This window comes from Dasypus novemcinctus, chromosome 20 (genome assembly GCF_030445035.2).
Source record: "Dasypus novemcinctus isolate mDasNov1 chromosome 20, mDasNov1.1.hap2, whole genome shotgun sequence".
In the NCBI taxonomy this organism is placed as follows: domain Eukaryota; kingdom Metazoa; phylum Chordata; class Mammalia; order Cingulata; family Dasypodidae; genus Dasypus; species Dasypus novemcinctus.
The window spans coordinates 34257536-34268059 of record NC_080692.1 but is presented as its reverse complement, the minus strand read 5'-3'; the positions used below and the strand labels follow the sequence as shown (position 1 = coordinate 34268059).

Here is a 10524-nt window from a genome sequence, read left to right as displayed (position 1 = left end):
TCTGTGCCCTCTCTCATTTACATGAAACATTAAATCATTAATGGTTTAGTGCCACCTTCATTCTTTACGGCTTACCCCAAATACACGCTGCAGTGCAGAAACCCGAGGCACTTGGTAAATATTTTCTTTTTTTAAATTATTACTTTTTTATTTCTCTCCCCTGCCCCCTCCCCCCGTTGTCTCCTCTCTGTGTCGTTTTGCCTTGTGTTCTTCTGTGTCCGCTTGTATTCTTGTCAGTGGCATCTGCAATCCGTGTCTCATTTTGTTGCGTCATCTTGTTCTGTCAGCTCTCCGTGTGTGCGACGCCACTCCTGGGCAGGCTGCACTTTCTTTCGCGCTGGGTGGCTCTCCTTATGGGGTGCACTCCTTGCACAGGGCACTCCTTGCACACATCAGCACTGCACATGGCCAGCTCCACACGGGTCAAGGAGGCCTGGGGTTTGAACCTTGGACCTCCCATGTGGTAGGTGGACGCCCTGTCCGTTGGGCCAAATCCACTTCCTGGTTAAGTATTTTCTGATTCCAGAACACTCAGGGAGAAAAAGTCAGATATAATACATTTGAATATAGTATGTAAGTGGTTCTATGGGAAGAACATAGAACATAGTTCTTAGAGGTGTCAACTCTTGCTTGCCGTGTACGTCTTAATGGCCTGTCTGCCTGTGAGTGACCTTGGATGTTGCTGACTTCTGTAGTCAGAGATGGGCTCTGCCACCTAGAAGCTGAGTTGTAGCGGTGTGTTAAGGAATTATTCATGAAAGGATCAGTATTTTCCTAAATACAGTGAAGCGGATGGAATGAATATAGAGAGATCATAGGTGACCTCATTTAAATTGACTGTGAAAGGCTTGGGTTAAAGTTGGAAAAAGAAAATTTCAAAGCAAGAAGGATTGGACTGGGTGAGCTAGGCCTGAAGAGCTGTTGTGGCCAGACCCTACAGAAAGAGGTGGGAGTGTGGTAGAAGGAAGTGGAGTGAGGTCGACCTGCCTCCAGAGAGGGCAGGTGGCAGGGAGTAGGTGCTTCAGTCGGAGGCTTTGGATGGAAAGGTGTGGACCTTGGGGAGCCCTGAAGGTCAAGCCAGCTACTTAAAGGCAGCCCGATCTTGGAGCCCGTTAGAGACCAGCCTGAGCGGGCTGGCGCCAGAGGACTAGGTTGAATGTAACATCTAAAATTAGACCAAAGGGAGATTTTGTGAAAGGTAGGGCATATATATATCTGTTCTAGGTGACAAAAAACTTTTCATCCTTAAAACTGTTCTGGTCTTGTTTTCTGACAGGAGGCAATGCCTTAAGTCTAGTAAATAAAATTTGTCTAAGTGCTTTTTTTTCCCCTCCTGAATATTGCTCTTTCCTGTATCTATAAATGGAAGAGTAACGTGAGTTATTTCTAGCAGTCTGTGGGTCCCTGTCATCCTTGTATAGCATAATTATACTTGGCTATATCTTTTTTTTTTTTTTTTTTTTTTTTTTTTAAAGATTTATTTATTTATTTAATTCCCCCCCTCCCCTGGTTGTCTGTTCTCTGTGTCTATTTGCTGCGTCTTGTTTCTTTGTCCGCTTCTGTTGTCGTCAGCGGCACGGGAAGTGTGGGCGGCGCCATTCCTGGGCAGGCTGCACTTTCTTTTTACGCTGGGCGGCTCTCCTCACGGGCGCACTCCTTGCGCGTGGGGCTCCCCCACGCGGGGGACACCCCTGCGTGGCACAGCACTCCTTGTGCGCATCAGCACTGCGCATGGGCCAGCTCCACACGGGTCAAGGAGGCCCGGGGTTTGAACCGCGGACCTCCCATATGGTAGACGGACGCCCTAACCACTGGGCCAAAGTCCGTTTCCCTATACTTGGCTATATCTTTAAAGTGTTATGAAACCAACTGGAAAATTACAACACTCTCCTGGAAGATGTTTACAAGTGAATCACATTGTTGCAGTTTATGTATATAGACATTCAGTTGGTTTATGCAAAAACAAGTTTGTTCCTTTGGTTCTAACTAAAACACTAGAATCAGAGAACGCTGTCCCACAGGAAATGCAGAATGTGACTATGTAGAAGCAGTGTCACAGGAAACGGTAACTTGGAGAGGGTTAGTTCAGCTTTGCTCTAGGTTCTCTGGTCAGGGAATGACAACTTTAAAGACTGGATTTGGGAAATGGATGTGGCTCAAGCAGTTGGGCTCCTGTTAACCATATAGGAGGTCCAGGGTTTGATGCCCAGGGCCCCCTGGGAAGGCAAGCTGGCCCATGCAGGAGTGCTGCTGTTCCCACACAGGAGTGACCCCCACGCAGGACGGCCACCCCATGCAGGAGTGCTGGCCAATGCAGAGTTGGTGCAGCAAGATGACACAAGAGACACAGAGGAGAGATACTAAGAGATGTAGCAGAACATGGAGCTGAGGTGGTGCAAGAGAATGATCACCTCCCATTCTGGAAGGTGCCAGAATTGGTTCCCGGAGCTGCCTAATGAGAATACAAGCAGACACCAAAGAACACACAGTGAATGGACACAGAGAGCAGATGGGGGTGGTGGTGGTGGTAAATAAGTCTTTAAAGGGAGGGGGGAGCGGGAGGGTCACTTGGGACAAGAAGGCATAGAGCATGGAGAGTGATGAACTGTCAGCGATGGGATGGCTTAGAATGGGATTGTCTCTGTTATCAAGTGCAGCAGCTTTTTACTACATTTTTTGAAATGAGTGAGACTTCCAAGAGGCTGGCCTTGGAACACATCCAGCAGCATTCTGAGGAGCCTTTGAAGGAACCACGTGGACGCACTCCTTGAAAGCACGATTACTCTCCCTGCCTTTTTGGCTGTGGACAGGTATTTTTCTCATACCTTACTTACAGATGTTTTTGTCCCTTTATTCTTGCACAAGAGCTGACCCCAAAACTGGGGCTACTGTATGATCCCGATATGCTTGGCAGTGATTTGCAGTCGCCACCAGGCATTTGTCAAGGCTTCTAATCACAGCAGCAGACGACAGTTGACTGGCACGTAAAACCAGTCACCTTTTTTCCTTTACCGATGATAAAGCTGCCATTACTTTCTGGAGTCTGATCACAAGACTGCAGTTCCTTCACAGTTCTCAGGAATTTGTGGTGGGGCAGAGGCTTTTTAAAAAGTGATTAGGGGGCTATCTTTATCTGAACAATTAATTTTTAGGGAAATCCTGAGATATAATACCACAAAATCATGTTGGTGACTTCAGATTTTGGAAGTAAAATTTTGTCTGTTATTTGTACTTAGAAATTTGAATAAGTTGCCTGAACTCCTATTTTTATTCTACTGTGCAACAAAGTGATGATTCAGAAATTTTTCCTTTGGGGGAAACATTTGAACATTTCCATTGTGCTAAATGTAAAAAGGTCTAAATATGGTCATAAAATTTAAATTTTATACAAAAAAAGACTGGATTAAAATACTTGGTCCCCAAAAGCTTTTAACACGAATCATGTCACATTATGCAATAAAAGGTAGCAGTAGGAATGAGCCTTGGTTGGTGAAGAAAAATTAAGTGGGTCATCATTAAATTCCATCCAGGCTTATACAGATGTGACCCTGGAAAAATCCCTACGCATAATGGACACATACATACCCACTAGCAGACCATACTAGATACTGGTTATGCTAGTAAGCAACTAAATCCACAAATTGGATTTTTGGGTTTGAAGCATCTGAATAATTACATTATCTGGTTTCCATTCCCCTCTAACTAGGATATCTAATTGGAAGGTACATGCCTTGTATGTCAGAAACCACAAGAAATTCAATGCTACTTATAAATTAATTGGGTACTGCCTGGATAGGACTGATAGACTTGATCTTTTTTTTTTTTTTCCCTTTTTCCACTGCTTTGGAGGCTATCGCAAGGGAAGTTCATAGCTGACTGAAGCCTTAATAGGCAGGATGGTAGAAGTTTGATCAAAGCAGAAGCCAAAAAGAAGTCTTTAGGCTTATGATTTTCCTGAGTTGTAGATGCCAAAGATAAGGGGATGGGAAAGACACAATAATGGTTTTCAGATGTCTGAGAATTCTATCTTTATAGCTTCAAACTTTTTGGTTCAGGCACTGTGAGCCTTCCCTTCTATAAACCATTGCCTTCTTGAATGGAAGGTGATGGTAAGTGATGCTCTGTATTGAAGGCCAAGTAGCAGAGGTGTTTGGCAGGATGCAAAGAAACCTGCCTTTAACAAGACTACTTGAATTCTACAAAGGGCTTTAGAGCTGTAATTACACCAATCCTAAAGAGGTTACACCAACTCTTCTAGTCCCTTCTAGGAGAGGTCTTTGGTAGTAGACTCCAGATCCAAGGGGGAAGGAGCAGAATTGTCAGAGATGAGGTTAAAGAATGAAGCAAGAAGCTCTCTTCCCAGCAGCATTGAAAGGGATGACATGGGAAGCGGACTTGGCCCAGTTGTTAGGGCGTCCGTCTGCCACATGGGAGGTCTGCGGTTCAAACCCCGGGCCTCCTCGACCCGTGTGGAGCTGGCCCATGCGCAGTGCTGATGCGCGCAAGGAATGCTGTGCCACACAGGGGTGTCCCCTGCGTAGGGGAGCCCCACGTGCAAGGAGTGTGCCCCGTAAGGAGAGCCGCCCAGCGCGAAAGAAAGTGCAGCCTGCCCAGGAATGGCACCACACACACGGAGAGCTGACACAACAAGATGACGCAACAAAAAGAAACACAGATTCCTGTGCAGCTGACAACAGAAGTGGACAAAGAAGAATACGCAGTAAATAGATGCAACAGACAGACAACTGGGGCGGGGGGGGGGGGGGGAGGGAAGGGCAGAGAAGTAAATAAATAAAATCTTTAAAAAAAAAAAAAAAGGATGACACGTTTGCTGCAAGCTGGCTCTCACCTCTCTTTGTGAGTGAAGATCAAGTTCTTGATATTTGAGTCTCACTGGGAAAATTAGCCAGAACAATGTTGTTAGCAAAAACCTTGAGTATCAACTGTTCCAATAGCCTGGATTAGACCTTTGTCAAATGCAGCTAGTGAGTGTCTTTCTAACTTTGTGAGCAGGAACTTCCTCCTCTGCACGTGTCTGGAGAGGAGGGAAATGAATTCACTTCAGGACCAAAGAGGAGCTCCTTTATTCAGCAGAGTCCACCCACTACAGATCCCTTCAAAATGAGAACATGCCATAAAGTAGAAGCGACACTTACAGCCATACAGCATGAACTTCTTTATATAAGCTATCCTCTGAATTTATTTGGGCATGTTCCATTCTTAAACATTTTCTAAAAGAATAGGAATGTTTTTACATTTTCATCCAAGCATTTCCCATATATTACTTCATGAATCTTAACACAGTCCTTGAGAAACACATAATGTAATAATTAGGTGCATTAGGGAGAGGCAGTCTAGTTACAGGAATTTTAAAAGAACCAGTTGTAGTACTTTAAACTGCACCCCACGTTTAAGCCAGCAGCGTAGGGTCTGGGACAGGCCGTTAGGGACCTCTTGGCGGAAGTGAGGAGTTTGGCCTATCTCTGACCCGGCTGCACGCTGCATCTTAGTTGGCCTCAGAGCACAGAGCAGCCTTGGCACTGCCACAGCTTCCAGTGTGAAGCGTGCAGGGGGCGGCCTCCAGCCCAGCTCTGTACTCCAACACGGGCCTGTGGACAGGAGCAGAACTAGGTCCCACCCACGATGTTCACTGTCTCATACATGAAAGCCTGGAAATAGGAGAAAAACGAACTTCAAGAAGCAGAGCGAAACGTACAGGATCCTGGGTCCAGCATGGGTTAGAGCCACAGCCCTGGCTCCATGGACAGAACTAGAAGTTTAGACAAGACCTTAACTATGAAGGTCGTGGAGATTCCCTGCAAGGCAGGGGCTGTTAGTGAGCAACAGTGATGCCTTCTCTGGGGCACTGCATAATTCCTAACAGAGCAACGAAGGTCAAGGTGGGGAAAGAAAAGCAAAATCAGTTCCACAGGAAGAAAATGTCACTTGTCCCCACGTCACACTTCCCTCCTCCCCCTTCCCCCAATCTTTGGCATCACCATTTTAAGGCATTTCCCACATTGTACTCTCTATCTGGGTCTGGCTGAGGCAAAAACAAATCAGGAAGACCAAAGTTTCCAATCATAGTTGAATTTTAATATATGCTTGCTCAATAGATCTCATTTCTGAAGATTCCTAGTTCTGCTGTGGGACTTGGTAGGGGAAATGACAAAGCTAAGTAAGTTCTACAAATCAACACTAAAGAAAAGTGGCACGTTATCAGTCCCCCAGAGCCTTTAGTTCAGGGGTTCTTGACCAGGGGTCTCTGAGTTTGAAGTGAAAAAAATCAACTTATTTTCTCTGACCGCCAGTGTTGACAGTCATGAAACCATCTGCCACTACATTCTAAGAAGGGTCCGTGGTTTTCACCTGACTGGCAAAGGAGTCCATGGAACAAAAAAGGTTAAGAGCCCCTGCCTTAGTTCAATATGGAACCTTGGAAACAGTGTGGCTATAGTACCTAGAATGCACGGGTAACATTACCAGCCTATCTTCCTAAAACCCAAATCTAAGTTAATACCATGTTTTGCCCAACTTCTTTATAAGAGTTGGAAAGAGAATGGTTGGCTGAAAATTGTTTTCATGTCTTGCGAGCTCTGCCTTTCCAATGTGTTCAGACCATTAACTACTAAAATACACTGAGAAAGCACAGTCCTTGTAGGCTTTAGTCTACATCTCATTTTGTGCTCTTATTAAAAAAACGTATTAACTGCTGTGAGGGTTACGGTACCTGAGTGCTGAGCTATTTTTATGGTTCTCTAGACAGTCAGCCCTTCATTCTTTGAAGGCTACAAGCACATCTCTGAATGCAGGGCTGGGTTCTGTATATTCCAGGTACTAAAAAAGGACATTGATAGTGATGACTTAAAATGCCACTTCCTATCAATTGGGTGATAGGGGGTAATATGAGTATGCAGTGTGTTATTCTTTCAACTTTTCTCCATGTTTGAAATTTTAAAAAGGAAACTTAGGGAAAACCATACTAACGATGGTATGAGAGGACCTAGTATTGCCATGTCAGATAATAAAATATATTGTGAAATTATGATCGTAAAACAGTATGAGAAAAAAAAGAAGAAGAAAAACAGTATGAAAGAAAACAAAAACAGTATGGTATAGGAAGAGAGAAAGATCAATGGATTAGAACTAGATCCTCAAATACCTGGAAATATAATACACGGCAGAAAGGGTAACGCAAATCAGTCCAGGAGAAAAGATAAGTTTAGTCACTAGATGTTTCCGCCTCGCCTCCCCCACCCCACAGCACTTCCTAGAATCTTAGCTATTTATTAGTCTCTCGGCTACAGAACATCTTTTTAGGTATACTCTAATATTGAATTGCTCTAAAAATGGTTGGCGGCCCCAGTAAAACCTTGCCCATCAGAAGGCATTATAAAGAGAAACGCTTTGCCAGTGTGTCCCAGCCAAGGTTAAAGGTCTAGCTCCCCGCCTCGCTGCTTCCAACCCCTCCAGGCTCCCGCGGCCCACCTTGACCTCTCCCAGCTACGTGACGCCTCTAGCCCACTTTCCTCCTGAACCCCAAGGGGAAAGAAGGGCATTGGGTCTCAGAAGGCAGAGATGGGCTCGGGAGGCTGCCCTCTGGAAAAGGCCACCGCTCCCTAGGGGCTCTGCCCTGGGCTCTGGTTCTCTGGTTCCTAACTTGTCTTTCTAGCTGAGAGGGAAAGAACAACCTTGATTGTCTTGGTTCTTTGATAATCCTACAAGCTCCTAATTTTTTTTCCTATATCTGAAATTAAAAACAAAAAAATTTTTTTCAGTTAACCTGGAATATTCACGTCTTTTCTGTCACCCACCTCTTTTATGTCCTACATTTTTATTCTGGGTTCTAAGAAACTTACAAGATAGTTTCTGATTAAAACCCAAGATTAGAATCAGATATTCAAGGTTAGGTGAGATATGCTAAATTAAATGGGATCAATTTTAATCTTATAAAATTGAAGGCTGCTGCTGACACCTAAAAAACATCTCCAGAGTTCTGGAAGAATAAAGGGGAAAAGGTAGCTTGTATGGTATCTTGGCCCCAGCAACCTCCCTGCATACCCAGCTCTTAGTCTTCATTGTCCGCCCAGATTTGTTCTCTACATCCTTTTCTTTGCTTCTTCAATCCTTTCCTCCTTTAGAACATCTATGATGTACAAAGTCCTGCACTAAGTACTTTGTAGTTATGCAAATTGATTCATTTCTCCCATAGAAATTCAGGAGCTTTGGTATTTTTCTCCTCAGAAAAGAGCAGTTGCCCTATATATAAATGGCCTTTTTCACATGCCCAGTACCATGCCGGGCACATCCAGTGAGCTCACTAAAGGTCTGCTGAGTGAGTAATTTCTGCGGCCTGCTGTCAGAGCTGTATGTATCCTGAATGTACTGGGCTAGTAAAAATAAATGCCAGTTGAAACTTCCTTACAAAAATTTGGAGTCCTGCCAGTACTGATGCAGCAAAAAGAAACCTAAACTATGTCTGCATCAAGAGATAACCAGGTAAGGAGTAGAAAGGGAGTCTTCAATTTCCTGATGACAGCATAGGAGGCATCAGGACCTGGCACCAACAAGACCAGCAGCGCTTCCCAGGGCAAGAGGCGCACCCAGAGGCTGGGTGGGAGGCAGGAGTAACAACGACAGACAGACCTAGATTCCGTGAGATATGTTTATAACCCATAACTTGGACAGCCTATTGATTAAACGTTCATAAATGCATCAAGGATAGAACTTATTAAAATAATTCTACTTTTCTCTCCATGTTTTCACTCAACTAGCTAGATTATACTCTCTCTCTCAAAACAAAAACAAAACAAACAACTAAACAAAATAAAAATAATTCACAAGAGTTCTGAAAATTCCCAATAATTCAAATGTTCCAACTTCGGTTATCACTGAGACTTAATTTGGCTGGTTTCACGCAGGGAAAACGCATCAAGGAAAGGGTAGCACAAAGTCCAATTTCCATGCCAGGTGCACTGTTTTATGTCCACTTCAGGGAATACAAAAACCACTGACCAGCGCCAAGCCCTGGTCGTACCGCGTGACTTTGGTTCCAAATGTCCTCCACATATTGGTGAGGGCCAGGCACTGTCCAGGCAGAACCGCCGCCTGGCAGGAGGCAGGCGCAGCTCTGGAGCGCGCTCGCGTCACTTCATGCTGAAGGGCTCCAGCCGCTCGCCCTCGGGCAGCATGCTGTTCAGCCTCTCCATCAGCGGCACAGTCTGGTCAATGCCCATCTGTACGCGGCGGAGGATGGCAGACATTTCATTGACCTTCTGGATCTGCTCAGCGTATTTGGCGTATCTTTTCTGGCGCTCCTGCATGAAGCTAAACAGGGTTTCTACGGATATATCCATCTGTAGAAGGGAAAAAAGAAGTGAGGTCCATTAAACCGACACTGACCAAGTCCTCTCAAGAGGATCGGGTGTGCAGATGAGGTAGAGTCCCATGGTCAAGGGGACGCGCGCCGGTTTTCTAGGAAGCACTGGGGGGTACAGAGCTGTTCCTGAGCTCAGCGCTAGCAACCACTGCATCAGAACCACCTGAAGAGGGGGCTGGGGTGACTGTCCCGGCCGGCCATGTGCTCCGGGAGCGCGGCCAGCTGGGCTTCTATCTACCTACACGGGAGAACCCTGCGCTGGAAAAACAGACAGGGTTTGAATCTGGCTCTGCCCCTTGAGTTGATAATACTCGTCCTTTCTGTCTTAGGATTCTCATCTGCCCACCCAGGAAATACTCCCAGCGGTACGTGTGGCCACGGGAACTAAACGAGAGAACGTGTGCCAACCATCCAGCCCGGGACTTGGCGCGCCGCAGGGTGCCTGGACGTGTGCGCTCTTCCTCCCTCTCACCCTCTGTGAGTGGCTGTAGCTGGACGGTCACTCGGCTGGTGGTGGAGGGGACGCCTGGGGAAGAGGTAGCTCACCCTGCCAGGGCCAAAAATGCCAACCCAGGCTCAAGTCCACACAATGACCCACGGCACTGGTAGCCAAACACTTAGGGCTGCTTCGTGCACCCTTTCTTCCTCCTAGTAAGTAAACGTGCTTCTCTGTCCCTGGTGGAGCTCTCTGGAACCCAGCACCTGCATGGAAGTCGGGTGGAGGGACCCTGCAGGACGTCAGCGCCTGTACCCCTCCTCTGCCTCCCACCCCTGGCCCTTAAGACTGTGGGCTCTGGAGTCAGAAACACAAGCAAACTGCCAAGACTCCCATTTCTCTCCCAAAGTTCCAAATGCTACCCCAGCCCTTCCTTCTCGTCTGTTTTCTCTAAGAGCGCCCCGTCCCGTATTCAGGGCCGTGAGGACCGCGGCGCCCGAGCGCAGAGCTGCTTGTCGGGTGCCATTAGCCTCATGGCACTGAACGCAGAAGGGGCGTGGGGAGTGCTAGCACTCAGCGCACCTCGCCACGTGTGTCCTCAAACGTCAGTCCAGCGGGGGAGGAGGGCGCTCCTGCCTCTGCACTACCTGTCTGCAAACTGCTTTGACAAAAAACAAAGCCCGCAAATCCCTCAGCAGACCGAAGGTAT

At 46.4% G+C, this 10524-nt stretch overlaps 1 protein-coding gene across 5 annotated transcripts in view; it reads right to left on the bottom strand.

Moving 5' to 3' along the window:
• Window positions 1-5066: 5066 nt before the first annotated feature.
• The window catches only part of BORCS5 (BLOC-1 related complex subunit 5), a 111084-nt gene continuing 105626 nt past the window's right edge, over window positions 5067-10524 (bottom strand). For 4 of the 5 annotated variants that reach the window (XR_011646669.1, XM_012528922.4, XM_004485134.4 and 1 more), the window contains one exon: window positions 5067-9356. Coding sequence is in view for 3 of the 5 variants with exons in the window: in XM_012528922.4 (XP_012384376.1) it covers window positions 9147-9356 (210 nt within the window). In the remaining 2 variants the exon portion in view is untranslated. The remainder of the gene's footprint in view (window positions 9357-10524) is intronic. The other variant, XR_011646668.1, reaches the window with a different exon arrangement.